The sequence below is a fragment of the Microdochium trichocladiopsis genome, assembly GCF_020744255.1.
Source record: "Microdochium trichocladiopsis strain MPI-CAGE-CH-0230 chromosome Unknown B0I36scaffold_1, whole genome shotgun sequence".
Taxonomy (NCBI): Eukaryota; Fungi; Ascomycota; class Sordariomycetes; order Xylariales; family Microdochiaceae; genus Microdochium; species Microdochium trichocladiopsis.
Window position 1 is genome coordinate 3,088,468 of NW_025763544.1, and position 27,730 is coordinate 3,116,197.

General features: G+C 57.4%; 8 protein-coding genes across 8 annotated transcripts; 2 read left to right on the plus strand and 6 right to left on the minus strand.

Annotated features, from left to right (window-relative positions):
* Positions 1-736: 736 nt before the first annotated feature.
* B0I36DRAFT_281014 (VTC domain-containing protein) lies at positions 737-3,947 on the minus strand. Its single transcript, XM_046151483.1, has 3 exons — positions 3,004-3,947; positions 1,371-2,935; positions 737-1,305 (listed from the first exon to the last, which is right to left on the minus strand). Exons 1-3 carry the CDS (start codon positions 3,641-3,643, stop codon positions 1,222-1,224), a joined length of 2,289 nt encoding a protein of 762 aa, XP_046018600.1. The 5' UTR covers positions 3,644-3,947; the 3' UTR covers positions 737-1,221.
* A 1,361-nt stretch (positions 3,948-5,308) lies between these two features.
* On the minus strand, positions 5,309-11,826 carry B0I36DRAFT_357830 (glutamate synthase; the record flags this gene model as incomplete). The annotated part of the gene is made up of 3 exons (XM_046157860.1): positions 5,309-8,112; positions 8,168-11,568; positions 11,648-11,826. The coding sequence occupies 3 exons, from the start codon at positions 11,824-11,826 to the stop codon at positions 5,309-5,311; spliced, it is 6,384 nt and encodes a 2,127-aa protein (XP_046018601.1).
* Positions 11,827-16,091: 4,265 nt separating this feature from the next.
* Positions 16,092-16,858, plus strand: B0I36DRAFT_12253 (uncharacterized protein). The gene has a single exon (XM_046148058.1). The coding sequence runs from the start codon at positions 16,329-16,331 to the stop codon at positions 16,779-16,781; it is 453 nt and encodes a 150-aa protein (XP_046018602.1). The 5' UTR covers positions 16,092-16,328; the 3' UTR covers positions 16,782-16,858.
* Positions 16,859-17,273: 415 nt separating this feature from the next.
* B0I36DRAFT_379497 (Apc15p protein-domain-containing protein) lies at positions 17,274-18,862 on the plus strand. The gene is made up of 2 exons (XM_046160770.1): positions 17,274-17,627; positions 17,689-18,862. Exons 1-2 carry the CDS (start codon positions 17,592-17,594, stop codon positions 18,739-18,741), a joined length of 1,089 nt encoding a protein of 362 aa, XP_046018603.1. The 5' UTR covers positions 17,274-17,591; the 3' UTR covers positions 18,742-18,862.
* Positions 18,863-18,953: 91 nt separating this feature from the next.
* B0I36DRAFT_310969 (uncharacterized protein) lies at positions 18,954-20,148 on the minus strand. Its single transcript, XM_046152314.1, has 3 exons — positions 19,950-20,148; positions 19,617-19,710; positions 18,954-19,500 (listed from the first exon to the last, which is right to left on the minus strand). Exons 1-3 carry the CDS (start codon positions 20,018-20,020, stop codon positions 19,294-19,296), a joined length of 372 nt encoding a protein of 123 aa, XP_046018604.1. The 5' UTR covers positions 20,021-20,148; the 3' UTR covers positions 18,954-19,293.
* A 960-nt stretch (positions 20,149-21,108) lies between these two features.
* Positions 21,109-23,791, minus strand: B0I36DRAFT_310970 (uncharacterized protein). Its single transcript, XM_046152315.1, has 6 exons — positions 23,623-23,791; positions 23,255-23,473; positions 22,517-23,187; positions 21,820-22,461; positions 21,563-21,747; positions 21,109-21,494 (listed from the first exon to the last, which is right to left on the minus strand). Exons 2-5 carry the CDS (start codon positions 23,457-23,459, stop codon positions 21,583-21,585), a joined length of 1,683 nt encoding a protein of 560 aa, XP_046018605.1. The 5' UTR covers positions 23,460-23,473; positions 23,623-23,791; the 3' UTR covers positions 21,109-21,494; positions 21,563-21,582.
* Positions 23,792-24,415: 624 nt separating this feature from the next.
* On the minus strand, positions 24,416-26,041 carry B0I36DRAFT_357834 (uncharacterized protein; the record flags this gene model as incomplete). The annotated part of the gene is made up of 4 exons (XM_046157861.1): positions 24,416-25,041; positions 25,094-25,410; positions 25,466-25,520; positions 25,789-26,041. The coding sequence occupies 4 exons, from the start codon at positions 26,039-26,041 to the stop codon at positions 24,416-24,418; spliced, it is 1,251 nt and encodes a 416-aa protein (XP_046018606.1).
* A 162-nt stretch (positions 26,042-26,203) lies between these two features.
* On the minus strand, positions 26,204-27,102 carry B0I36DRAFT_310976 (uncharacterized protein). Its single transcript, XM_046152316.1, has 2 exons — positions 27,065-27,102; positions 26,204-26,996 (listed from the first exon to the last, which is right to left on the minus strand). The coding sequence occupies exon 2, from the start codon at positions 26,645-26,647 to the stop codon at positions 26,249-26,251; it is 399 nt and encodes a 132-aa protein (XP_046018607.1). The 5' UTR covers positions 26,648-26,996; positions 27,065-27,102; the 3' UTR covers positions 26,204-26,248.
* Positions 27,103-27,730: the final 628 nt, after the last annotated feature.

Genomic DNA, 27,730 nt, shown 5'->3' on the forward strand with positions numbered 1-27,730 from the left:
CGGGCGCGGCGGGTGGCTGGGGGAACCCTTCCTCCGCTTGGTTGGTTGGACTACAGTACTTTGGCCCCCAGGCGGCGGAGTTGCTTCCCTTAGCTCTATGCCTTGTCCCGCAGTGTTGCAATGTCCACAAGCGCGCGCCGAGCGCACGACGGTGGGCGGCGTCTGATCAGGAACTGGCTCCGTGAGAAATAGCTGCGGCCGTGAAGGTTCTCCTTGCCGTGGACGGTGAGCTCTCGAGGCTGGCTGGCTGTAATAATGAGGGTGTTGTATTGTGCTGCGTTGCGTTTCCGATGCGCGGGCTGCCTCAGAAAGTGGTGGCGGGCTGGCGGGCCACGATAAAGTCTCGCGCGCGCGTGGTCGGCTTGATTGATGCCCCAAAGTGTGGGGGTTTCGTGGCGGTCCAGACGGGCTCCTTTAAAAGGGTTGGGCACCACAATGCATGCGGCAGACGGCGGCGGCGATGCTCGGTGACAGTGCGACAAGGGGCACTACAAAATCAATAAAGACAAGGACAAGGACAAGTAGCTCTGCTGCTGTCAGATATACCTAGAGGACAGGAAAGGGAGGCCTTGCAGGCAGGCAGGCAGCCTTGGGTTCGCGATAAATAGATGGAAACTTGACAGCCGCAAGGCACCACCGCGCATTTGGCTGCATGATGTGCCCTGGCACTCCTGCCTACCCGCCTGCCCGCCCCCTCGTCCGATGCTGCATGAGACGAGTACAGCACCAGCCCCTTGCTGTCGACACAATGTCTCACTTCCTGCATTGTGCATGTGTGCCTGCGCCCAATCCCTTATGACTGGCAAGCTATTTGGGCAGCGCCATATGTCGCGGCTGGCGAGCACTGATCACGAGAATTGTTGAGTTGGGCGTATCTGCCTCCACAAATGGGCAGCAAACATAACAGTATTCTCTTGGCTGCTGGCGCTCTTCTGTGGAGGATATATAAACCATGGAGTCTCCCCCTCCGCGTGGGTTAATGGCATAACGTTTTTGCGGCACGGAACAATGCTTCGCAAATACATATAGATATATATACACAATTCTTGGCGCTGCTTGGTGGTTTCCAAGCTGGTGCAACTCAATCCACACGGCTGTATTTCTGTTACTGGTGAACGTCCGACCATGCCTTCGACGGAACGCCCACCGATCAATCTGACTATTTGCACACCGTTTGATACTGCGCATGAAAGATTGCGAGCTTCACCATCGAGAGGGACATCAGAGCTCGCCAACATATCCGAGAGTCACGTTCGGTGTGACAGGTTGGGACGGCTCGTCCGGAGCATTAAGGGCTTGGTTGAGCTGTGCAAGAATGTCAGTCAACGACCCGTGCTGGATGCTTGCAGGCGAAAAGGAGGACGACTTACAGCAAGTACGAAATTCAAAATCAGGGCGATCATCAAGGCAATGCTGACAGCCAATGGGCCAATCATGTTGTCAAAGTCCTTGCCGCTGCGTTCCACAATCATCTGCTGGCGGACCTTGAACATGGAGAATCCCCACACGCCGGCGAGGATGGCAATGATGATGTACGCAATGCCCATGCACTCGGCCACAAAGTTCTCGCCAGCCGCCGTGTACAGGCCAACAGCCAGGCTGCCGAGTAGGACGCAGATGTGCTGCCACTTGAGGAACGTGCGCTCATTCGCCAGCCAGACCTTGGGCTCAACCTGCAGCGGTCCAGCGTTCTTGATCAGGTATGTCGGCTTCGCGACTCCTTCGGGCAACTGCGCCTGCTGCCGCTTAGCGCGTGCGTACCTGGACAGCGAGAAAGTCGGGAAGATGTTGGTCAGTGTCCCGTACCCGCCACGAGTTTCCGTTTCCTCAGCCTCATCAGTCTCGTCATCCCCAGCGCCGCCGTCCAGGGTCCTCGAATCAGACACGGCAGGCTCGGCGGCCAAGCGCTCGGACAAGTAGGACCTAGCTACTGGCGACGATGCAGACGGCTTGTAGGAGGAGCGCTTAGCGCTCTTGCCAAGGAAACTTCCCACGACCTGCTCCGTCTCTGCCTGCTGGGCCTTGCGCTGTTCCTCTTTGTCATGCGCGGCTTGCGGGTCTTTGCGAATGTCGGTCTCGAGGTCGCCGAGCCAGAAGGGCAGGTTATTGACGTAATCTTCGAATAATGAAGCCACGCCGTGCACAAACTTGGAGAAGGTCGGCGCTGCGTGCACGAGGTGGGAGGCCATAAGATCTTCGATCCACCCAGGCCGTCTCTTGCCCTCATCTTCCCTAATCTTGATCTCCATCAACGCGAACGGGAACCGTGAGACCTCGCTCTGGTTCATGTTGCGGAAGGGGAACGTCATCTGGGCGCTATCTATATCCCGCCGGTGCCAGTCGTCTGGCTCACGGCAGGGCCGATCCTGATTTAGGGTGTCTTCGCGGATGAAGGCGGTGTCGTTGTCAATCAGAATCCTGACGCGATCATCCGCGGGCTTCTGAAACGCAGTGCGGGTGTAATTGGCACGCATAACCGGCTCAAGCTTGAACTCCTGGATGAAGGCCTGAATCTCCTCGACCGTGTCCTTGAACTCCTTGATGGACTCGGCAGGCTGGCCCTGGCGCTCCATCTTCTGGATCGTCCGCTCCATCTTGTACTCGCCAGTGATCAAAGGCATGATCCACTTGTCCTTGATCTTGAAGCGCTTCTCCTCGCTGCTGCCGTTCTCGTGCACCATCTTTTTCTCAATGACGATGTCGGGCTTGTCAGCCAGCTGGCCGTACCAGCGGAGTCGAAGCGAGGCCGCATTGAACTGGCGCTCGACCTTTTGGCTGTACAGCTCGAACTGGTGGTTGTCAAAGTAGATCGAGGTCGTGGCCAGGTCCTCGCCTCCATCGAGCTGTTTGGCATCCTGTTGGGAGTAGTGAAGTGCGGGAAGGTGGCGGAGAACGGCGGTCTTGACTTCGAGCAGGTTATCGGGATGGACCCAGACTGGTGGATAAGAACAGACGTCATTAGTACTACGGCTACCATCTCGGCTGCGTTTGAGAGAGACTTACACTTGTGAGCTGTATACCGTTCGCCGTGACGGACCTCCTCGGGCATGCGTAGGTCGACCGGCTGCGCCTGCTGCTCGCTCTCGTCAAGGTGCTGGTTGACGACAAAGTACATCATGGACAGCTTGTTGAGGAGCGGAGTATACGAGGCCTCCGAATTGAAGCCGTGCTGAGAGAGGGAGACACGGATCATGGGGCGGATCTTGTAGCGGTCGCCGCGGCGGCGGTCGTGCTTCTTTGCGATCTTGAGGAAGCCCGTGTAGTTTGTGCTGGCATAGCGCTTGAGCTCTTTAAGCTCGTTGGTGATGCTGTCGAGCTCCTTGCGGAGCTCCTTGAGGCGGCCGGTGGTGATGTCACTCTTCTGGCTGGGACTCGAGGGCGCGAGCTCGCGCAGCTTGGAGAAGGCATCCTCGGCCTGCTGCTCGAGGGCGGCGATGGTCTTGGCCTGGAACTGGGCGACCTTGTCCAGCTCTACGTTGAGCAGCTCGCTCGAGAAGCGCTTCTCGTCGTCTTCGGTCCACGCCTTGTCGTCGTCGTCGCCACGGGCATCGTCGCGGAGGAGGCGCTTGAGCTTTGAATAGTCGAGGTAGTGCTCCTTCCACGGCGGGTGGATCGATTGCTGCAGCGTCTTGCCGAAACGCATGATGGGCAAGCTCAACTCGATGTCGAGCCTGATTTGGTTCTTCCTGGACGGCCGACGAGGAGTGTGAGCAAGTTGGGAGCTGCGACGGCCGTGCGGCGGGACACTACTTTGATTGCGGAAGAACTGAGACTGCAACAGGCTCTGTCCGGAAAGGCCGATTGAGGAGGACACGAGCAGGAGACAAGCAGACTCACCTTTCGAGCAAACAATACTTTGCGGATTGTCGCGGACCGGCGTGGGAGAACCTTGTTGTCGTGGGCCAGCCAGCTTCTGGAGGAAACAAGGCGAGCCGTTTCGCAGGGCCGAGGGAACAGCCGCCCTGTTGTTGCTCGCAACGGCCAAACAGCAAGCTCTCGCTCGCGCCTGCGCTGCACTGCAACTGCCCAGGTGCGCCCAGAGGAACCCCTGCAAGCCTGCAGCAGGGGGCGGAAAGCCCAGACCCGGCCCCACCTGCACCCACCCCAACTGCGGCGCTTTTCTGCACTCAGACAAGCCCAGCTTCAGCCAGGAACTGCGTCACCGCGCTGCTACCATTGGCCAATCACATGCCTTAGGCACGCACACGTGCTGCTTGCCCGTCTTTGTCAAGAGGCCTGCATGCCTGTCGCCGGCCCTGCCACCCAAACCTTTTTTTCTCAGCCAGAGTCTCTCTCCATCGGCGGCGGCGGCGGTGGCGGCGGCCGGCAGTCACCCCGGCCGGAACACACGGGCAAGGATTATCACGGATGATTCGCTGGTCCAGACTTTCGGTTTCCATCAAGAACGGGGTCTCGGGGGAGGTGCAATCTGAACACACTGTGTGAACATGTGCTGCATACTTGCGTACTACGTGATGCAGCATTCGCCGCCAATGACGCCAGCCTGGGATTGTGTGGCTGCCAGGCTATTTGGCATGGAACGCCGACGAAAACATTGTCTCGCAAGCCGATCTAAGTAAGCTAGATCTCTGGTCAACGGCACCGGATACAAATGTCTCACACAATGAGCAGGGCCAGGCTAACCAGGATCATTCCATTAGAAAGCACCGAAGGAGCATGGGGAAATGAGACATGTTCCAATCTCTGCCGCGCAAATGGTAGATACCTGAAGACCACATGTGATCTTGGTTGGCGGGTCTGCTAGGTCTCGACAGTTTGCAGCAACGATTTGTATGGCAGAGGCGGGATTGCTGCAGCAAGTCAGGCCCACAGTAGCCTCAATAGTCAAAGAGCTCCAAAAGTACCAAAACCTCAACTGTCCTAGAGGTACAAAGGTACGCAGCAGAGGTTCAGAGGCAGCAGAGGTGCGGAGGCTAGACCGGTGAAGGATGTAGGGTCGGAAATTTTCACGCAAGCCATCTCCAGAGGCTTTACTGCACAGTGTTCACGATGACCAATGGTCAAAAGAAAAGCGAAATTATGCAACATCCATATGTTATTTGAGCAAGCCATAAGCTAGAATACATGTAGCGAGAGATGAAGACCATCGTAAAGCAGAATCTAAAAGCAGGCGAGGGTATTTTTCTGAAAAAAATGTTCGCGCCTTGTCTTTGGCGCCATGAACCCCTTTTGAGCAAACATTTTTGGAAACACATTCGTTCTTTTTCGTCATATGCACGAGCGCCGTAGATGATCGTAATCAGACAGAGTGCAAGGAAAAGAGTCAACCACATCCCCATGATCGCATTTAAGCAGCGACGGGGTCAATGGTGACAGTAGGGGTGGCGGTGACAGCACCGGGAGTGACAACGTTGAACACCTCCTGGGCTGTGCGCTTGACAATACCACCAGTGACGGGGAGGCTAGTGTACTTCTGGAGGTACAGGTCGACCTCGCGGGCGGCCTGGCGACCTTCGTTGATACCCCAGACGATAAGGGACTGTCCACGGCGGCAGTCACCAGCAGCGAAGATGCCTTCAACGCTGGTCGCGTACGAGCCGGCGGGAGTCTTGACGTTCTTGCGGGCGTCCTTCTCGATCTCGTCGCCAAGAACACGGGCCTCGGGTCCGAGGAAACCCATCGAGAGGAGGACAAGGTCGGCAGGGAAGAACTCCTTGGTCTCCTCGAGCTTCTTCATGTCCCAACCACCAGAGGCAGACTTGGTCCACTCAACACGCATGGTGTTGATGCCCTTGACGCGGCCACTGCCATCATCAACAAACTCCTCAGACATGATGCAGTACTCGCGAGGGTCCTTGCCCATGTGCTGCTCGACCTCGGTGTGGCCGTAGTCAACACGGTAGATGCGAGGCCACTGGGGCCACGGGTTGTCACGGCCACGCTTGGGCGGCGGCTGGGGCAGCAGCTCAAAGTTGATGACGGACTTGGCACCGTGGCGAACCGAAGTACCAATGCAGTCGTTACCAGTATCACCACCACCAATGACAACAACGTGCTTGTCCTTGGCAGAGATGTACGAGCCGTCCTGGAGCTCAGAGTCGAGGAGCGACTTGGTGTTCTTGTGCAAGAACTCCATGGCGTAGTGGATGCCCTCAAGGTTGCGACCCTTGATCGGCAGATCACGAGCGACAGTGGCACCAGTGGCAATGATGACAACATCGTGCTGGGCCTTGAGCTCAGCAAGAGTGACGTCCTCGCCAACGGAGACACCGCACTTGAACTGGATGCCTTCAGCAGCCATGAAGTCGGTACGGCGCTTGACAATGCGCTTGTCAAGCTTCATGTTGGGGATACCATACATGAGCAGACCGCCGGGGCGGTCGGCACGCTCAAAGACGGTGACCAGGTGACCAGCACGGTTGAGCTGGTCAGCAGCGGCCAGACCGGCGGGGCCAGAGCCGATGACGGCGACAGTCTTGCCGGTACGGACCTCAGGAACGCGAGGAACCATCCAGCCCATCTCGAAACCGCGGTCGATGATGGCACACTCGATCGACTTGATGCCGACAGGGTCCTCGTTGATGCCAAGAACACAAGCACCCTCGCAGGGAGCGGGGCAGACACGACCAGTGAATTCGGGGAAGTTGTTGGTCATGAGCAGACGGTTGAGAGCGTCCTGCCACTGCCCTTGGAAGACCAATTCGTTCCATTTGGGAATGATGTTGGAGATCGGGCAGCCAGTGTCGGACTGACAGAAAGGAACACCACAGTCCATGCAGCGAGCAGACTGGTACTTGAGCTCGTCCTCGTCGAGACGGGTGGACAGCTCAGCCCAGTCCTTGGTCCTGGTCTTGGCGCTGCGGTACTTCTCGGCGCGGCGCGAGTACTTCATGAAACCCTTGGTCTTGTCAAGGACGAGGGCGCGCTTCTTCTCAGCGGCGTTGTCACCAATGGTCTCCTCGATATCCTGGAGCTTGTTGGCCTTGTCATCCTTCTTGGCGTGGACACCAGAGACGATGGGCAGGTTGTACTCGGCACGCTTGGCCTCAGCAGCCTTGGCGGCCTCCTCCTCGAGCACGCGCTTGTAGTCGACGGGAAGAACCTTGATGAAGCGAGGCAGAGCGCGGTTGAAGTCGACCAGGATCCGGGCGGCGAGCTCGGAGCCTGTGTAGTGGTGGTGATCCTCGATCAGGCCACGCAGGAAGGCGATCTCAGTGGGGTCCTCGATACCCGAAGCCTCAACCATCTCCATGTTGAGCTTGGACATGAAGTCGCGGTTGACATCAAGAACATATGCGATACCACCAGACATACCAGCCGCGAAGTTGCGACCGGTGCTGCCAAGAACGACGACACGACCACCGGTCATGTACTCGCATCCGTGGTCACCAGTACCCTCAACGACGGCCGTGGCACCAGAGTTGCGGACAGCAAAACGCTCGGCGGCAACACCGCGGAAGAAGCACGTACCGCTGGTAGCACCGTACAAACAGGTGTTACCGATCAGGATGTTCTCCTCGGCCTTGAAGACGGCAGAGCGGGGCGGGTACACAATCAGGCGACCACCGGACAGACCCTTGCCAACATAGTCGTTGGCGTCACCCTCGAGCTCAAGGGTGATACCAGGAGCCAGGAAGGCACCGAAGGACTGACCAGCCGAGCCCTTGACATTGACGTGGACAGTGTCCGTGGGAAGACCCGCCTCGCCGTATCTCTTCGAGACCTGGTAGGAGAGGGAGGTACCCATGGCACGATCGGTGTTGACAATGTCACACTCGATTCTAGAGGGCAAGCCCTTGTCGAGGGTGAGCTCAGCCTCGGAAATGAGCTTGTTGTCAAGGCGCACATAGAGGCGGTGATCCTGCTTGCGGACGTTGAACGTAGCAACACCAGGGCGCAGCTTGTGGGCCGGGGTCAAGATCAGAGACAGGTCAATATTCTGAGTCTTGTTGGTGCGGAGGTCATCGCGGACCTTGAGGCACTCGACGTGGCCAACCATCTCGTTGATGGTACGAAAACCCAGCTGAGCCATGATCGCCCGGAGCTCGTTAGCAATGTAGTAAAAGAAGTTGATAACGTGCTCCGGGGTACCCTTAAACTTCTTGCGCAGCTCGGGATCCTGAGTGGCGATACCAACAGGGCAAGTGTTCACTATTACGCAGTTAGCAGCTAGCAAATATGACGGGGACGGGAGATTTTAGCTCACAATGGCACTTTCTCATGAAGATACAGCCCATGGCAATCAGAGGAGTGGTAGCGAAACCCCACTCCTCGGCACCAAGCAGACAGGCGATGGCGACATCACGACCAGTGCGGATCTGACCGTCGGTCTGAACAACGACACGACCACGAAGATCGTTGAGGACAAGCGTCTGGTGAGTCTCAGCGAGACCCAACTCCCAGGGGAGACCGGCGTACTTGATACCAGTCCATCTGGAGGCACCAGTACCGCCGTCGTGACCCGAGATGAGGATGTGGTCAGCCTTGGCCTTGGCGACACCAGAAGCGACAATACCGACACCCGTCTCGGAGACGAGCTTGACGGAAACGCGCGAGCGAGGGTTGGAGCACTTGAGATCGTAGATGAGCTGCTTCAGATCCTCGATGGAGTAGATGTCGTGGTGAGGAGGAGGCGAGATGAGACCGACACCGGGGGTGGAGTGACGAGTACGAGCGATGGACTTGGACACCTTGTGGCCAGGAAGCTCACCACCCTCACCGGGCTTAGCACCCTGAGCCATCTTGATCTGAATCTCGTCCGAGTCCGCGAGGTAGGCCGAGGTGACACCGAAGCGTCCCGAAGCGACCTGCTTGATGGCAGATCTCATGGTGTCGCCGTTGGGGTGGACCTGCGAACGCTCGGGATCCTCACCACCCTCTCCAGTGTTGGACTTACCACCGAGGCGGTTCATGGCAACAGCGAGAGTGGAGTGCGACTCCATGGAGATGGAGCCGTAGGACATGGCGCCAGTGCAGAAGCGGCGGACAATCTCGGTCCAGGGCTCGACCTGGTCGATCGGGATGGGAGTGTACTCCTCAAACTTGAAGTCGAGCATGCCACGGAGTGTGCAGGCCTTGATCTGCTCGTACTCGGAGCGGGAGTAGGCCTCGTAGGACTTGTCGTTCTTGGTGCGCACGGCATCCTGGATGTTGGCGATAGAGGTAGGGTCGTTGATGTGGGCCTCGCCACCATCACGCCAATGGTACTCGCCAGACTCGGGAAGACCGGGAACTCCGACGGTGTAGCGTGAAGGGAAACCACGCTCGTGGAAGCGGAAAGAGTCCTCGGCGATGCCCTCAAAGGTGATACCCTTGATACGCGAAGCGGTACCCTTGAAGCAGCGCTCCACGACATCGTCATCGACACCAAGAGCCTCAAAGATCTGAGCACCCTTGTAACTGGCCAGAGTGGAGATACCCATCTTGCTCATGACCTTGAGAATACCACCGTCGCAAGAGTGCTTGTAGTTGGCAATCAAGGTCTCGTCGGAGAGCTTCTTGCGGATGAGACCCTCGCGGTTCAGCTTGAGAATGCATTCCATCGCCAAGTAAGGGTTGATGGCATCAGCACCATAGCCGAGCAGGACACACATGTGGTGGACCTCACGGGCCTCGGCAGTCTCGACAACGAGGGCAGCCATGGACCGCCACTTGTTGTTGACGAGGTGGTGGTGGACCATACCAGAGGCTAGCAGAGCCGAGACGGGGACGCGGTCAGCCGAGGTGGCGCGGTCGGAGAGGACGATGATCCTGTCGCGAGCCTCGATGGCAGCAGTGGCCTCCTTGCAGATGAAGTCAAGGTGCTTGATGTACCCGGCGGTGCCCTCAGACTTGGGGAAGGTCAGGTCAATAGTCTTGACAGACCACTCAGGGTGAGACCGAGACATGTTGTTAAGCGTGTTGAACTCGGGAATCGAGAGGATGGGGCTGGGCAGCAGCAGTCTGCCGCACTGAGAGGCGTCCATCTCCAGCAAGTTGCCCTGAGGACCAACATAGCACTCCAGAGACATGACAACCGACTCACGAATAGGGTCGATGGGAGGGTTGGTGACCTGGGCAAAGAGCTGACGGAAGTACTCGTAGAGAAGGCGAGGGGCCTGCGAGAGACAGGCGAGAGGGGCATCGTTACCCATGGAGCCCAAAGCCTCTTTCTCGTCAGAAGCCATGGGTCCGAGGAGCAAGCTGACCTGCTCGTGGGTGTAGCCGAAAGCGAGAAGGAGCGGGTCCTCCTGGATGCGGGAGTCGTCAGGCTTGGGGGCAAGCTCGACGGCCTTGGACTCGGTGATCTCCTCCAGCAGCTTGGGCAGAGAGAGGAGCTCGCGATCGATCCAGGAGCGGAAGTCGTTGCGGTTGAAGACGGCAGCCTTGAGCTCCGAGTCGTCAATGAGGCGTCCAGCCTGAGTGTCGACAAGCAACATGCGACCAGGCTGCAGGCGGCCCTTCTGGATGACCTGCTCAGGCTCGACGGCAATGGTTCCAACCTCGGACGCGCAGATGATGCGGTCGTCGTCCATGACATAGTATCTACAGGGTCTCAGGCCGTTACGGTCCAAGTTGGCACCACAGAACCGGCCGTCGGCAAAGGTGAAGAGCGCCGGGCCATCCCAGGGCTCCATCTGGCAAGCAGCCCACTCATAGAAGGCGGCCTTCTTGGGGTCGATCGAGGTGTTTCCTTGCCAGGCCTCGGGAACCATGAGCATGACAGCCTCGGGCAGGGAGAGCACGCCGTTGATGGTGAGAAGCTCGAGAACGTTGTCAAAAGCGGCCGAATCAGAACCACCATCCTCAATGATGGGGTACAGCTGCTCCAGCTCGTCTCCAAAGATGTCGGACTGCATGATACCCTCACGCGCGCGCATCCAGTTCTTGTTGCCGCGCAGGGTGTTAATCTCACCGTTGTGAGCAGCCCATCGTAGAGGCTGCGCACGGTCCCACGAGGGGAATGTGTTGGTGGAGAAACGCGAGTGAACCAGAGCGAAGTGAACCTGGAAGTCGGCGTTGACGAGATCGTGGTAGTATTGGTAGACCTGAACAGGAGCGAGCTGACCCTTGTAGACAATGTTCTTGTTGGACAGGGAGCAGATGTAGAACCAGTTGTGCAGACCGATGGTGTGTGTGGCACGCTTGCGGAGGACGTAGAGCTGTCTCTCAAACCGCCTCTCGTCAAAGGTCTCTGGGTCCGTATTTTCAGGAGCAGAGCCGGCGCCGTAGGCAGACTTGAGCACCACAAAGGGCTGGAGGATGGTGGGCTCGCGAGAGCGGGCAGCAGGACCAAGCAGCGACGAGTCGACGGGAAGCTCTCGCCATCCGAGGACTCTGAGGTCCAGCGAATCGGCAATATCTTCCAACTGCCGCTTCTGCTCCTGTAGTGTCTCCTCCTCGGGCTTGAAGAAGAGGTTGCCTACGGCGTACTGGCCCTGGGGCGGGAGCTTGATGTCCTGCTCCTTTTCAAAGTTCTTGACAAAGAACCGGTGGGGGATGGAGGTCATCACACCTGCACCATCACCGTCTCGTGCATCTGAACCAACCGCTCCGCGGTGTGTCATGTTGCAGAGGAGATTGCGAGCATCGCTCACGATCTTGTGGCTCGCCTTGCCCTTGATGTGGCTGTTCGCGGAGAGCGTCAGTCGATCTGATCACCAAATCGCAGGGCCGCGACGAAGGAGCGATCTGGAGCAAAACTTACCAGGCGAAACCGACACCACAAGCATCCTTCTCCAAGTCAGGGTCGTAGAGACCCTGCTTCACCGGGAGGGCGCCAGCCCACGAGCCATTGTTCTCTTCCTGGTACTCGTACGGGTGGTACGCCTCTTGCTCAGATTCAAGCTGTGTTTGTCTGTCGTCGAAGTCGGATGTAGGGCCCATGTCAGGCGAGCAGTCCTATGGCCCGAAGCGTGTGGGAGGATTTGGGGATAGGTCGCTTCGGGGGAAGGCGGGCAGACGCGTGCCGCTCAGTCGATCTGTAAGACGCAGGGAGCGCAAGTTAGCATCAGAAATGGCAGGTGTTGCGATCCGGTAGGTAGTGCTGGGGGGTATTGAGAATGTAGAAGTGCGAGGTGGGAGTGCGGAGGCGTGGAGAAGCTCCAAGCAGACTCGGATGCGGGAGGGCTGCTGTCGCACACCAAAAGTCTGATAAGGCTGCGCGGAGGCTTGACTGATAGCGGCCGACGAGGTAGGGTGCGCCATCCGAGAGACACGAATGGGCGAATGCAGGCAGCTTAGCCGTGGAATCCTCGACCAGACTCTAAAAGAACGATTTGAGTCAAGTCTGACCTCGTCCATATGCTAAAGAATGCGGGGCTGCCCTGCAATTGGTCGATAGCGATGTCGGACAGCCTGGGTGTGGTGGTGGATGTGGGTGCCGCAAACTAGCGCATGTAACTAGCGAGGCCCCCACACTGCACTGCGCTGCACGGCACTGCACGCCTGAGCGACCACAACCTTGAGAGAGGGGTTTTGCTTGTGGCCCGCTGCTCCGCTGCTCAGCACCAAATGCGGGCTTTCTTCTGGCCCGTCCAGGCCAGAGGGACAAGCGGTTGCAGTGGCGATGAAAAAGACAAAAGCAGTAGCCGAAGACAAGACATATCCCAGTGCCGCCGCGGCTTGAGGAAGATGGCTTGAGATGGGATGAAAACATGGGCGCCCCGTGAATGCAATCCCCTGGTTGTAATTGGCTATCCACCCCAGCGGGCTCCTGCCCTCGGTTGTGGCCAGTCCCTCTGCCAGCAGAGATGTGCCCAGACAGCATATTGACTGTATGATGCTGCTGTGAATACGGAGCTGCGGTGATGCAGCACGGTGACGTCTCATTGACTGGACAGCCGATATGCAGATGCATGCGCGGGATTGGGATGGCAAGGCTGCCGCAAGGGAACCGGATCGCCGTTCGCGGAGATGGAGGTGGGATTGTACCCTTGGCGTGGTTGGCCCTAGACAGGCGGCTGCATGGGGGGTGCAGCAGCCATGCAGCAAGAGGCACCGCTGGCTCGAGTCTGTGTCGTCATGCAAGCCCACCTGCCGAGGGGTGCCCAGACCGGCCGCTGTTGCGCCCACAAAAACAGTGCAGGGGTCTTTGTCCAAACACGCTTTCCGAGGTGGGATTCTGCGAGTTGGCGCTGCATCCAGGCGTGGGGTCGCAGAGCATTGTTTTTTGGAGCTCCCGCCCAGCCAATAGACTGTGCTTCATTTCCCACTCGTGGGCGACTTTTCGCAATATAGGCTGTAGCTCAGTCCGAGCAGCCTTCCCAAAGGCTCTGCCATGTTTGTTCCCTTGCGCTTTGCTGTTGCTTTTCCCATGATCGCGCAATGCATCAAAGGGCCGCAGTCGGATGAAAGGGAAATGATGATATCGGGCCGATAAACGCCGTCTGCGGTGAGGGGCAGGAAGCAGAAGAGGGCCTCTTGAGAAGAGCGCCGCGGGCTATTGCTGTCTGGCAGATGCGATGATGGCCGACCTTTTCTGCTCTGATTTCCTGCCGTCTTGTGCTCTGCGACTCGGGTTCTGATAACGGAGGCGAGCCTCCAGTACTGCCATGCGGGCGGTTCGAGTTTGCGATACCGTACAATTGTGTTTCGCCGTCAAGGGACAGATACACAAACTGTCAAGAGGCTTTGTCGGAGCTGGCTGTCGCGGCGGTGGCGCCAGATGCTGCCCTGCCGCATGCTGATGCATCGAGACTTTCGACTCCATTCGCTGACTGGCTGGACATGCGAAAGAGGTCGAGGAATCTCGGGCCCCTCGTCTCGGACATGAAGAGGCTCGAGAAGGGATTGGGCTGGTGTGATATGGGAGGGAGCGGTCCGTAGCAATATTGACTTACTTTTGAAGAAGGTGAAGTGTCGTGTGCGTGTTGTGTGAATATGGCAGACTCCACCTGTAGTCTATGGCGTGCTTCTCGAATGAAGCTGGGTATCTCGTGATCTCGTGCGCAAAGTATCGAAAGGGAAGAAGGGGGGAAGAGACCACAGAGGGCAATGGTGGGTGGTGTGCGACTTTATGGATGGGTGGCATGAACAGCCATCGGGCGAGCGAGGAGGAGGAGGAGGAGGGCCACCCAGCCCGGAGCAGTGGAGGGGTCTCCGGTGGTCGCCGCCAAACGAGACTGTGCAACGCCGCCCAGGGCCCAAGGCCCAGAGAGCTCCGATCAGGGAGGACCCATTAAGCAGACGGTTTGGGCTTGGCCTAGTCCTGGCGCTGGCGGCCCACGGGGAGCGGACGTGTGTGTAATTCAAACAGACAACAGAAAATAAAATAAAAAGTTACCCACCCGCATCCTCCGGCCACCCCAAATCCACCAGCAGCCCAAGGCGGCGGCTGAGCCTCCGACCCGGCACGACCAGGGCCTTCATGCACTGGCACAGGATTACTCGCCGCCTTGCTGGAGAGGATCCCTGGTTCTGTGCCCAATGTCGCACGCATGTGCAGGCCTGCGCCCGGGTCTGGTGCTGCAAGCGCTGGGTGGGCTCCCAGGGAGTCAAGCTGTCTCTTGGTGGGGTGCGACGTGCAAGGCGCCGATGTCCGGAACCTGACGGGTCCTAATTTTTCACAAGCCAGGACAATTAACCCTGGGCGCTCTAGTCACCGGTAATCCCTGTACACGTTGGACGCCATTGGCTCTCCAGACTCAATGGCAAGAGAAGGCGGCGACGGTCTCGGAGCGATTTTATGGATCCTGTTGCTCAAGTGCGTTGCGCCCAACCATGGAATTGGCAAATGCACTTTGTTCATTGGCCAGTTGGGTCTATGCAACCCTCTTAGGGCTAATGGCAACGTTTGGGCTCAAGGGGCAGGCATGTCCGCATCATGCTCTGGCACGTCTTGCCGTGAATCAGTCTTCGCCATACTTTTTCGATGGAAGCCCTACAGGAGTATCATGCATTCCGCTCACGCCTACAATCGGTCGACGAAGCTGTGGTACCCTGAGCAACATCAGTAAAGCCTAGGCAAACTCATGGGGATGATCTCAAGTGGGCGTCCCAAGCGATCGTCGTGGGGTAATTAAGTGTGCACAAGTCATGTGTCGCCTCACACGGTTTTAGGGTCTGAGCAGCAAGTGTGAAGCTTACTCGTGACGTCCATGAATTGTTCTGAAGAGTGCTGCTGCTTCGCTAGCTAGCCCCTGCCCGGCCCTCAGTCGAGCGGACAATCGCAGGATCTGCTGAGTAGCTTTATGCCACCTCTCAAAAGAAGTGGCGTGGTAAACTTGTGTCGGCCGTGCGCTGGCCATTTCTATCCAACCATGGTCGAGTTCCGACACGGGCGGGGGCTGTGAATAAGAGAATTATCACACCGGAATAATGCTCGACAACCTCCAGTGTCCCCCACATCAGCCATGAGACAAACTGGGGTGGCTGGCTCAGACCCCACGAGCCGTAGCGGAATCGTCGTCGTCGAGGCTACCAGAACAGGGATGCGCGAGCGCTGTCCCTGCGGTACCCTTTCCCAGCCCGTGGGGAGTGTCCAATGAACGATGCGGCATTCGCGCACGGCTTCTTCTCTCTGTCTGTCAGACCACAACTTCCGATGTCGCCAAGCGACCCTGGCGAGATGTGCGGCAGGTCGCCCGCCGCATGTCATCACAAAAAGCCCAAGCCCAAGGATGCTTCACCCCACAGGCACGTGAGTTGATGGCTGCATACTTGGGCGAATCTAGGTTGCTTGACAAGATGGAAGTCACAGGATCTCTACGCGGGCCAGATGGTGACTGAAGCCCAGATTAGACGTGCTTGTTGATTATGTTCGCCGGAAGTTCTGCACCCGGTTGTCGAGCCATTGCCTCCCGACCTCTGTACCACCGGGGGAGGGCATAAAGTAGTGCAGGCGAGGAAAAAAAAAATGTTGCCAGTACAGAATGCGTAACATGTCCCTCGCTCGACCAATGAGAAGAAGGCATGCACCGTCTGCCTTATCTTGAGCCAACAGAAGCCAGGGCGAAGGGAAGCAAGCCTGCGCTAATGCCAGAGGATGCCCACTCAGTGCTCTGGTGGTGCGCTAGCCATCATCAATGGATGTTGCCGCAGATCTAGCCGCACTGGACCCCAGTAGCCTAGCGTGCCTGGGTGCCATTTGTGCATGGTCGCAGACAGATGTGGATGGACCGACAGGCAAAAGCCCTGAAGCATAAAGCAGGCGAATCGAGTGGCGCGGGGTTGTGTGCCTTGCGAACCACGCTTTTCTGGAGAAGCGATCTTTGACGGTCATTGGCCTACAGCCTCGCTACTCGAGCCAAATACTGAGACTTGCTCGTAAAGAGTTGGCATTGCCAGACTACGCGGGCGCTTTGCTGACGAACATTTCTGGTGTTGGAAAAAAGACCGACATCGGCACGAGCTGGCTCTGGCGCGTTTGGTCCGACATTCGCATCAGCATGTCTCCGGAACGAAGCGTCGGCTCGGGAACTGCTGCCGGTATGCCATCGCTCGGGTCAAGCCCGGTGGAATACTCTAGCCATGTCTGGTGGTTCCGGGTTTGCCCGATAGTAGCATGTGTCCCCCACCCACAAATGCCAGAGTTGCTCAGGCGGGGCGGAAGGCTTGGGGAGATGCCTGGAACGGAGCGGTCGGTGTTCTCCGGCGGGTGCTTGTCGGAAATCGTCCTCGAGGTCAGACTTGAGGCCACCTGGGCAGACACTCGTGTTGGAGGAGGTCACCACCACTTGCCAGGGGCTGAAATGGCCCGAATAGGCTGGATACGTCGTTTCAGACTGCAAGGACTCCCGGCCCTGGTCTTCAGGGTCTGTTCCATTACCTCAGAGAATGCTCAAGTGAGGGGTCCAGGGAATGGGGGAGCACAAAACTGCAGGCACCGCATGTGCTGTTAGAATCACCAGCCAGTAGTTCCCACACAGATGGGAATATATGGTTCCAGTACCTATGTCGTACGTCCGTGATCGTTGATTTGAACGTCCCAAGATGGAATACACGACATACGTGTTGGTCGCCCGTGCTTTCTGTAAATCATCCGCCGAAGCCGTCTACATTCGAGCCGAGGGTCGCGGAGGTCTGCTAGAATACTTTCGCCCTAGCACTGGGGACGGCGGTGACGGACACGAGGGCAGCAATGCTTCGGGGACGGATTCGCAAGAGGCACACGAAAGAACAATTAAGCATTCTAGCATGCTGCAAGCTGACTCGTCCTCGCGGCAAGAGGAAGACGCTTGCATCTGGACGCAGTCACGATCGACTGGGTCGTGACCCCGCACCCCGCACATGCCTTGTACGTTTTGAGGGTGGCGCCAAGGAATTTATGCAGTGCTTGACACATCGTGAGCTTGTCCTGGAGCTGTTTTCTAATGGTTAGCTCACCCACGCATGTGATTGACAACCTTGAACGCACGCAAGACCGAAAACTACGCTCCGGTACCACCACGTTGTGCATCAATTACTAAATCAAGAGGTCATGCGTAGAGACTGAGTGAGGACTCGCCCTAAGCCTGCGACTCAACAGCTTTGCCATCAACCGGGCAACTGTGCTCCACATACGGCCACGACGCGTGTCGCGTGTCCGCCAGATTGAATGCGAGCACCGCTGAGCAGTTTCTCCACGGCATATTGAACAATATTTACACAACAAGGGCAGCAACTCAATCGCTTAAGCCGGGGCGCGTGCGTGCCCTGCAGTTGTCAGCACCATGCTCTCCCTACTGCCGGACCTGGCGCCGCGTGATGTGAGTCTGGCCCTTCGGCTTCAGGGGACAAATCGCTGACACACACATTTGCCTTGCACAGTCACACTCTCTGTGGTACACATCCTCTCGCAACCCGGCCTCGGCGACGGCCGTGTGGCACGACCCAAATCACAACCCACTCGACCCTTCTGCGGCAAACAACGGCGCGTCTGCGGGACCGAACCCCAGGCGCGCGGCCCATCTGATTGAGCGATCGCCCCTCGCACGGCTGCGTGCCGACGAACAGAACCTAGAACGCCGGCGGCAAAATGTGACCAATTTTGGTAGCGCTTGGCTCAAGCCGCCTGGGATACCAAAGACGCTGTATCAACTGAGGGAGGAGCGACGAGAGGCTGAAGAACACCAGGAAGCCATGCGGCGAGAGCAACTTGCGCAGGAGCTCGCAGAGGCGGAAGCTGCTGGTGGAGGGGGTGCGGATGTGGACGGACCGGAGAATGGCGAACAGGTTGGCGAGGAGGGTGCAGATGGCATGGATGATGTCCAGCTTGATGGCGCACGAGATCTGGATGAGGATATCCCTGAAGGCGACTCGGCTGGGTTTGGGCTCAACTCGGATGACGAGGATGACGACGAAGAGGAGGACGAGGATGAGGAGAATGAGGATGGCGACGAGGGAGGAGCATCCATGGCCAACCGCGCGGCTGAGGCACAACTGATGGCTCAAAGAATGCGTGAGGCGAGCTCATTCCAGGGTGATCAGGGGGCCTCATTCTACGATGGGGATGAAGACCTCGACGACGAGGCCCGCGCTGGCATGATCGAGGAAGACGATCTCATTGGAGACGGCGACATGGACGATATGGGAATGGGTGCCGACTTGGACGACGATATTCCCGAGGGCATGAGCGGAGGTCTCAGTGGTGGATACGAGCACACTGACACGGACCTCAGCTCTAGCGATGACGGCGAGGATCAAGGCAACACGAGCTTTCCGCCTGCTCGCGCACCCCAGACAGCTCGGTTTAGGACCAGTCTCGCACGTAGTGACGCGACGAGGCACAGCCTGGCCATCAGCGACTTACTCTCACGAGACGGAAGCAGTGTGCTGGGTAGCAGTCCGCAGATGCCACGGCAACCTGGCTATGGCCGTTGATTATGGGACAATACAAACGGTAAGCTTGTAAGACGGATGGAAGCCGTGCTCTCTCGCTCGACGGTTACTGTTACGATGTTATGAATCACGACGGCCATAGAATAAAGCGATTAGCATAATTATAATTGTTTGTAAATCGTATGCATGCAGATGGCGGTGGAGAAACCAGAATCGTTCCAAAGCACGTCCGGCTGATGATCGCAACAACTGCCGTACATCTACTGGTTCCTCTGGACTGGCATCCGGCGTTTGGCAGCCTAAAGTCGCGGGCAGCTCAGTTCCACGTTAGATTCGCAACCCCAGATCTGCTGAGCTATAGCATTGCACGGGCACCCTTTGGCATATGGAGAAATACTGTTGCCCAGTTGCACAACACAAACACGGCAATCCGCAATAAAGGCATATGCTCGCTTTGAAACCTTATTTTATCTTCACATCCCTGCCGCCTCCCAGCCCAGTTAACATGACCCTTTGTCCTTTCGCTCACTTCCCAATCATAATTACCCAAACCTGTTGCGTCCAGCCCAGCCCAGCCCAACCCCTTCCCAGGCTTCAAAACAGCCAGACGTACATGAAGATGAGCACCACGGCGGCGAAGAAGCCGAGCCACGCCTTCCAGCCGACGCCCGTGCGCTCAGCCATGATCATCATGCGGTTCATCGTGCCCCGCAGGCGTAACCGCGTCGAGTCGAAGGTGTCGTTCATCTTCTCGGCAAAGGCGGACGAGTCGCGGATCTCGTCGCCGATTGCTACCGTCATCTAATTTGGCGCGAAAGGAGGCAGAGCGTTAGCAGTGTGTTGGGGTTCGTGGCGGGTAGAGGAGTAGCATTGATGGCTCCCAGGGATTCTGTTGAAAACAAAGGTGAAAAACGTACATCCTTGAGGATCTTGACTTTGCCTAGAATGCCCTCGACCTGCGCGTCATTCTGGCTCTCGAGCTCGTTGAGCACCGCGTCGCTGTATTGGCCCCTATTGGTTTCGTGATGTTGCGCGTTAGCAAGACCGGTCTTCTCACGCCTCGGGGCCGTCCGTCAAGATTCCGTCATCCACGGAAGCGTCGTCTGGTGTAGGTACATCTGCCCAGCCGGCAAGCCAAACCACCTGCGTCGGCTGCATCGTGGCTCATGCTTCCTTCCAACAGTTCTTCCTCTCTTCGTATCTCCTCGGACAGCCAGACAACCAGCGCAAAACCCCCACCCTTTGCTTACCTCTTGTTCGGCGTCGCAGCGCGGTACTGGCCCAGCCCAGCCGGCGCACCTAGATGTGTCGGCCCTCCCATGCCACTGCCGCTGCCGCTCCCGCTGCCGCCGCCATATCCGTAACCGCCGCCCACCGAGGGACTCGCCGAGAACTGCCTCCTCGAGGCGTCGTGGCTGCTGCCGCTGCTACCGCCGCCCGTGTAGCCTTCGAAGAGGGCGCTGCGCGAGTCGCGCTGGTGGAGATTTGAGCTGCCGAACCTGTGTGTGTTTTTCGAGACGCGGAAATCTTTTAGCGGGTGGCCGTCGGAGGTGGTGCTTGCTTGCAAGAACGGGCTCGGGAGGTAGTGAAAGGGGAGGAGGGTTGAGCCTTGAGATGCCCCTAAGCAGCAAGGAGCAATGCTGCTGCTACCACGAGGGTCGATCGAGGCTCTGCAGGTTGCACCTGGAATGTTGAAGCCGAGCTCAACAAGTGCATGCTCGAGGAATCTCCAGCTCTGCAGTAGGCCGGCGCATCTGGAGTGAATCGTGGATGCCGCTTGACATGCGTGTTGACCACTCGGCAACAATGACGAAAGGGGCTTCAACAGACCAACCAACCAACCAACCAACTAAACACAACGAAACAGGACTTACCTCTGCGCCATGATTGCCGCGCTGTCCGTCTCTAGTCTTCCCTCTCGGCGTGAGGGGAGATGGGACCGACGGGGGATGAGATCTCGAGATGACGATGAGTCTTGTCGGGAGTTATGGGTTGTTTCCTTGTGTTAAGACCCCCTGGCGGGCCACGTTTTCATGGGTGCGCGCGCACGCACCGCTGTTCGTTTTGTCCCTTGGCGGCGGAAGTGCTGGCACCGTTGTTGCATTGCATCACAATCCATGGAGTGTGGCCCACCCAAAGCTTGAGCTTTTGGGGCCACGAGGGCGCTGGGAAACGGCCAGCGGTCTTTGGGAACGGAAAACTGTGGGGCGTCACTGACTGGCCTTATCGCCGATACCTCCGGCTGCCACAGCTGGACCACTCGACCTTGCGCTGTGCTGTGTATTAGCTATAACCATCAGACAACTCGACTTCCGGAACGTATAAACACATATAAAGGGCGAAAGGCTTGCTCATCGAGTCTGAAACAGTCTGACGAGGATTTAACTTGAGTTCTGGAGCCTTTTTTTTTTTTTTTTTATGCTTTGTCGTCATCCTGCCATTATTTATCTATTTCTCTTGCTCTATCCCGAGTTCTCATTACAAAACAAAAGTCCCCTGTTGCCATATGCCTGTCATCACACCGTCCTATCATCTGACCAGGCGAACTGTTCGACTGACCCAGAGTCAGTCATGTAGCTTCGCTGACCTGTGCGGAGGACTGCAAAGCATTGCTGCTTCCCATAAAACCAAAGCCAATTACGCCATGCTTCGGAGCAGATGAAAAATCAAACCAATTGTCTCATGAGGAGACAAGAGCAGCCTGGACGCATGCCAAAGAACCCCAAAGGAACGCCGAGAGATGGCGGCGCAGATAATGTACCATGTCCGTTACAAAGACGTCCGAGTACCTGCACCTTTGGCTAGATGTCAGCTGGCTGGTCTCAAATTATTATTGGTCATGAAATGACAATCCAGTGCATACCATTGTGGAACATCTGGCTCTTAAGACTCATCCATGTCGTCCTCCTCGCGGCTTTCCCGGATCGTCTTTTCCTTGTTCAGGCTCGGGACATTCTTGGATGCGGTGGTGTTCGGTTCACCAGGCGCGTCCTCGTTCGGGCCATCTTCAGTCTTGACAACAACAGTGTCCTGGACGCCGTTGTCGGCCTAAATCAAACGAGTAAGCATGTCTATCGAACATTCCAAGAGCACACGGCAGACACGATAGAAGAAACCTACAGGATTCTGGTGGTTGCGTTGGCTTCGACGGACCGGGGTCTTTGAGCCGTCGCCACCGCTCTGGTTCAAGATGGCCATCGCGAGGCGGTGCTGCTCAGGGTTAAGGCTGCTCTTGCCGCCAGCATCAGCCTGAGAAGCACCCATGCCGCCCATGGTGATGTCGCCAGATGGCAGATTAGCACTCTGGTTCGCGGAGGACGAGGGAGTGGCAATGCCGAAGTGCTGGGCTGTAAAGATCGAAGGTCGATCACCAGACGCAGCCTGCAAGCCATGGAACGCGGCGGGCTGGCCTGAGGCTGCCAGATTCTGTTGCGCGTTCAGCATCTGTTGGTACATAGCCAAGAGTGCCTCCTGAGGAATGTTGCCCGGGGCGGCAACGGTTGGGGCAGATCCAACTGGTGGAATCCTAATCGATTGGCCTGGCAGGCCGTCAGCGTTTAGGCCGTGGAACGAAAACGAGCCGTCGTGGTTGTAGCTGAATGTTATAGGCATAGCGCTCGACGGCTGCCCGGAGCCAGAGCCTGGGTTCTGGGGGATGTTGGCCAGGTTGATGTTTCCTGCCGGCTGGACGGAAGGCTGTGTCGTCGAAGACATGGTGGACCGACGACCAGGGCCATTCCGCCGTCTGACAAGAGGCGAAGACTGGCGGTCACGAAGTCAGTAGAGCTGCGTGATGTGGTAAGAGAGGAGAACTTACCGAGCCGGCGCGGTTGCGACGGTCAGGAGTGCTCTTCTTCTTGTTGCTCGTCTCTTGTTCATCGTCAGAGTCGAACTCGGCGTAGCTCTTCTTCTTCTGAGAGCGGATGCTCTGACGGCGGCTGGTTGACGCGCGACGACTGTTTTTGAAGGCCTTGTCGTCCTCATCCTCTTCATCCTCACCATCGTCCTCATCCTCCTCGGAATCGTCGCCAGCTCCATCATCAGGGTCAAGTGCATCAAAGTCTTGCTCCTCGCTGTCACTATCCTCATCGCTGCCAAGCTGGAAGGCAGTGGCATCCTTGGTTGCCTTACGTGAGCTCGTCTGGTTGTGGACAAGCTTGCCAGCATCTGGCAGATTGAACATGGGAGCCAGCCAGGGCTCGTCGAAGCGCACAGGGCGAGTGGTCTCCAGGTCAGGACCATCGCGGTCGAGACGAGTGAATCCACGAACCTCTGGGTCAGTGTTGGAGTTGCCGCGACCAGGCAAAGGTGGGACAAGATGCCCTTCGGCAATGAGCTCCCTGCGGAGGCGCTGGAAGCGCTGCAGGAGAGCATTGCCAGACAAACCGGGGTGGAGGCGATGGGCGATGTTGTCCCACGGGAGGCGAATGTTCCTGGTGGTGGCCTCGTAGACGAGATGGAGCATGGCCTGCTCCATCATGCGCGGGCCTGTCGAGTTTGTGCCGTTTGTCAGTGCCCATTCAAGCAGCTCCGTACTATCTGAAGTGCCACTTACGAGCCCAGGACACGAGATCGCGGCCCTTTTGACGACCATTGCCAGTCCGCTGAGATGCATCCGGCGGGATGTGAGTGAAGTTCCAGTTCTCGGCGCGCTTGTTGGGGGAACTGTTGGACGTGCTGGCGCCACGAGCGTGCTTCGAGCGAGCAGCGCTTGCGGGCGTCTTGGCCTTGGCCTGTGCTGGTTTCTTGGTTGGTGCCATCGCTGAGATGTGCTCTGTTGGTAAGAATGAGAGATGTCAGCTGGTGCCTCGCGATGGCGCCTCGAGAAACAGAGGAGGGCAAGAGGGCCAGGGCTCGGATGGTTGACCTGCTAGCTCGCTTGCCAGACATGGACAGCCAAGTGCCACCTAGAGAAGCACCTACCTGTGTAAATCTGATTGAACCTCTGGAGCGAACAGGCAAGCCAATGTAAGCGGACAGTCTCATATTCTAAAGCACGAGGTGGCCTAGCCCACAGCTACGGGCTCTGAGAGAGGGGGAAAAGGAGCTGCCAGTATTTATGTGAGCAAGTGCCACGGCCTGGACTTACCAGGTGATGCAGCTGCGAAGAAAAGAATCCCCAGGGCGAGTGGATCAATGTCGTTCGCTCGGGACCGAGAGTCTCGTGGCCTGGCGCCCGTCGGGATGAACGTTTTGGGCTTCAATGGGGAATATCCAAGCGGCCCTAAATTGACAACCAAAAGGACCGGGATGGGCTAGCTGAACGAGGAAGCTCGCATGAGTGAACGTGGTCTGGATGGAGGTGGCACATGGGGAGACTGACGAGGAGAGGCGGTCGCGGCAGCGCGCGTCGAGTCAAACGGCGCTGGCGTTGCAAGCAACAGGGTGAATTTAGACCCGGAGTGAAACGACCGAGCCAGGCTGGCGGTGGTCGGGAGCGGTGACAGGAGAGAGAGAGAGCTAATTGACAAGTGGCTGGTTACCCTGGTGATGAGATTGATCTTGCCGTGGCTTTCACATTATTTCTGGAGGGGCGAGTTGTGGTGCTATATAGCTGGGCAATATCAAGCGCGAATTCTCCTGCAAACGCACCGAAACGCAGCACGAACGTGGCAGCAGTCAACACAGACATGATTATCAAACGCCACGAAGAGTGAACGGGAACAGAGTAGTTTGCAGGGAAACGAGGCGCCTGCGACTTTATTGCTACTCAACATCATGACTGTAGGTCAAGCTCCATGAGATAGTTCTCATAATGTGGCCGGTCGTCAGCCTCAAGGCCGGCAGGTCCAAGGAAGGACAGTGTCGTCTCATGATCAAACTCCCCATACATGAATAGCTCGTTTGAAAAGTCGTGTGTCTGCATACCCTCGTGAGCTGGGTTACAACTGTCGCTCTCTGAGGACCCTAAGCCTGAGTCGTCGCCGTTCGACATTGGGCCGGAATTAATGCTGAAGTTTGTGATTTCAGGCGCTTTGGAGAGGGAGAGGGTGTAATCGCGGCCCATACTGTGACCCTGAACTGCGTGGTGTGCCGTATGCGTTGGTACGAACCGGGGCGCATCCGCTCTTCTCGCCTGGACCGGCCGTGTGAGCTGATTTGTGGCCATTGGCGAGTGAGGGCTTATCCTGGAGTCAAACCCGTACTCTTGTGCTGATGCAGACATGAGCATGGCGAATTGCTCTTTGAGCACCGCATTCTCTCTCTCCAATTCTGCGATTCGCCTGGTCTCGTAAGATTCTGTTTGGCCGGTTTGCGTTGCTGGCTTCCGCGGAGATGAGCACACCCCGTTGAGAATAGTCTCGAGCTTGTATCGAGACACGAACGGGCCACTTCCATGCACTGTTGAGAGTATCAGTATAGGGTGCTGTAGCGGCGAGCCAGGGAGACTCACGGTGATGCGGCACTTTTTCCTTTGGTGTGTCTGGCCATAGTGCCCGATAGATGCGCTCGAATACTTCTTGGGGGGAATCCTTCGAATGACCTCGTGGAAAGACGAGGCGCTCGTACTCGCTGTCCTGATCCTCTGTCATCCACTCCGGGGCGAAATCGTCTGGTGTGTAAATGTCTCTGCAGCCGTTCTTTTGCTTCTTGCAGGTTAAGTTGTGCTGAGCCTTGGCCTTTTCAAGCTCGGCTTTTGTGACGTTGGTGAAGCGATGGCCACAACTCAAGCAGCCGTGCATGCGAGTATGCACTCGCTTGATGTGCTCGCTGTGGGTTTCCTGTCAGCCATGCCATGTCACGAGAGGAGTGTATATCAACCTACTTGAGCTTGCCGGTGTTGCAGAAGCCACCCCCCGTAGTACAGACTTCCCGCACGTCTGCATAACGTCCAGGATCGTGCTGCAGGAATGGACATGCAATGTTGTACTTTTGGCTGTCCGGGCAATCGTTTGATTCAACCAGGGCTCTGATTTGTTTGAAACTCTTCACCATCAAGTCCAACTCGCGCTTTGGGGGCCCTCCCACCCAGGCCGTCCTCGTCGGTGACCTGCCGTCATCCGAACAAGACTCCTCATCAGAAGACGCCGGCCGCCTCGGCCGCTTATGGTTCGCCATCGGAAACGGCTGGGCTACTCGGACCGCTACTGCCGGCAGATTTGGTGATCTCGTTGAACCGGCTGATCTTGTATGAAGCCTCTGACTGGTAAGAGTTGATCCTGTTCAGAGACTCTGACTTGTATCGGCCGGGCTGTGGCGAGGCTGCCCTGTAAATGACCTCGTTTACAGGTGGGCTGGGCTCTCGTAGGAAGTATTCCACGCCGTAGGAGCCAAGCTTTGGTGGTTGCCTGCAAGTACTGGAACTGCTTGTGTCTGACCCAGACGAGTGGCGCCAGGTCATGGAGTCGTGGTGTGTGGGCTTGTAGTGCCGGCCACTGGTGTAAGAGGCGAAGCACCAACACGTGAGGATGCTAGCTAACTGTGCTGCAACACAGGGGCAACCGCAGAATAAGGCTGGCTTTATTGAAATTGACCACAGAAAGAGCCCGAGAATGCTTGAGAATAGAGGAAAGATGATCCCGCAAGGCTCTGGCAGTTCCTCCCCTCTTTATAGCCATTTCGACGCTTTCCCAGCACCATCCGGACCACCCATACTGGCCGCGCCAAAATCGCAAATGCGATTTGGACCGGCGACTGACGTGAGCCAATCAGCTTGTGCATCTGTCGAGCGATTGGGGTTGGCCCCCATTGCCAGTTTGGGGTCGTGGCCGTCGTGCTGATGACCCGGTGGTCTGGGGGAGGTGGGTATGCGGCGGGCGGGCTGCTGGCACCAATTGTGGTGTGGGGTTGCAGTTGGGGGGAACTGCTCTGTCCTGTGCGGCAGTGGGAGCATGCTGCCATGGAGTAGCCAGTCGGCTGGCAACGGGGACGAAATAATCTCGAAGCCATTCCCCAGGCCGAAAGACTCAACTCGGGGTCCGATCCGCGATACTCGCCCACTGGTCATGGGGTTGAGGGGGCACTTCCGTGGCACAGTTCTCAAGTGCGATGCCCCTCGTGTGGCGGCCACTCCCTAGCAGCCCCAGAGCCTCGCGGCACGGCATCGCCGACGTCCCGGGACGTCATCGCGTCCAGTAGATCTTGGCGTCTTCCCTGTGGCTCGAGCCATGTCCTGGGACTCGGCCCCCAAGATTCAGGCCAGAGAGTGGGGATCTGGCATGTGACGGATGCAGGAGCCTTGCCCGTCGACGAAGCCCTCCAGCGGCCAAGACAAGGGAGTTCCTGGAGCAAGGGGCGCAGGAATGACCAGAATGGTACGGCTTGCAGTGCCATAGGGCTGATGCTGTCAAGGGGCCCTGGTTGTGATTGTCAGGTGCTGCGATGGAACTGGCCAAGGGGCAACGTTTCTTGGGGTGGAACTCACCACGCGGGCTGCTCCTCACCCGGAGACGGTCTTGTTCCCGAAAAAAAAAAGCACTGGCGTTATTTTGATTGCGCCGTGCCATATCCTGACAAAGGACGACTCCTGTTCATGTTTGTGGCCTCGAGAAAGGGGCAATTGGGCTCGCCTCGAGGCTCGGCTGCAATAGCAACTGCGGTGATTTGAGTCCACAAAGACGTTAGGTAAGACTGTCAATCTCTCCAACAAGCAGGAGTGACTGGCACTGAGATTGCATTGTCCAGAAAAGGGTCACCGCGCTGGCGTTGCTCATCTGAGTCAGCATATAGTACCGCGCCGAGTTGAACTCTGCCAGGCTGATTAGAAAGAAGTGAGGAAATGGATTCACGGGCACAGATCCCTGGCCTAGAGAGCAAAATGTTTATGGGAGAAAAGAAAAACGAAAAGAAACGAGTCTGACGTAGAATTCCGACCGAGTTAAACATTTTGTGCCGAGACACGCGCCTGCCACTCGGGCACGCATGCATGCATGCATCCGCCTCACCCGCGGAAGGTGCCGCTGCAGAATTGGAGCGCTTGTCCTGGTGCACAAACGTCCTCGAGGGCGAACCCGACCTGCATCTGTGCCTGCAACCCGTGTCGGCCTAATCCAAGAGCCCAGCTGGTGGATTCTTGTGAGTCTAGTTGATG

Coding starts and splice junctions, on each gene's coding strand:
- B0I36DRAFT_310970 (XM_046152315.1), bottom strand. CDS start 23,459: ATGGCACCAACCAAGAAACCAGCACAGGCCAAGGCCAAGACGCCCGCA. Junction 23,188..23,254: donor CGATCTCGTGTCCTGGGCTC/GTAAGTGGCACT, acceptor CAAACTCGACAG/GCCCGCGCATGATGGAGCAG. Junction 22,462..22,516: donor GTCGCAACCGCGCCGGCTCG/GTAAGTTCTCCT, acceptor CGTGACCGCCAG/TCTTCGCCTCTTGTCAGACG.
- B0I36DRAFT_310976 (XM_046152316.1), bottom strand. CDS start 26,647: ATGACCAGTGGGCGAGTATCGCGGATCGGACCCCGAGTTGAGTCTTTC.
- B0I36DRAFT_12253 (XM_046148058.1), top strand. CDS start 16,329: ATGTCTCCGGAACGAAGCGTCGGCTCGGGAACTGCTGCCGGTATGCCA.
- B0I36DRAFT_281014 (XM_046151483.1), bottom strand. CDS start 3,643: ATGCGTTTCGGCAAGACGCTGCAGCAATCGATCCACCCGCCGTGGAAG. Junction 2,936..3,003: donor ACGGTATACAGCTCACAAGT/GTAAGTCTCTCT, acceptor CTTATCCACCAG/TCTGGGTCCATCCCGATAAC. Junction 1,306..1,370: donor TTTTGAATTTCGTACTTGCT/GTAAGTCGTCCT, acceptor ATTCTTGCACAG/CTCAACCAAGCCCTTAATGC.
- B0I36DRAFT_310969 (XM_046152314.1), bottom strand. CDS start 20,020: ATGGGAGGGCCGACACATCTAGGTGCGCCGGCTGGGCTGGGCCAGTAC. Junction 19,711..19,949: donor GCTGCGACGCCGAACAAGAG/GTAAGCAAAGGG, acceptor CGAAACCAATAG/GGGCCAATACAGCGACGCGG. Junction 19,501..19,616: donor AAGTCAAGATCCTCAAGGAT/GTACGTTTTTCA, acceptor GCGCCAAATTAG/ATGACGGTAGCAATCGGCGA.
- B0I36DRAFT_379497 (XM_046160770.1), top strand. CDS start 17,592: ATGCTCTCCCTACTGCCGGACCTGGCGCCGCGTGAT. Junction 17,628..17,688: donor CGGACCTGGCGCCGCGTGAT/GTGAGTCTGGCC, acceptor TGCCTTGCACAG/TCACACTCTCTGTGGTACAC.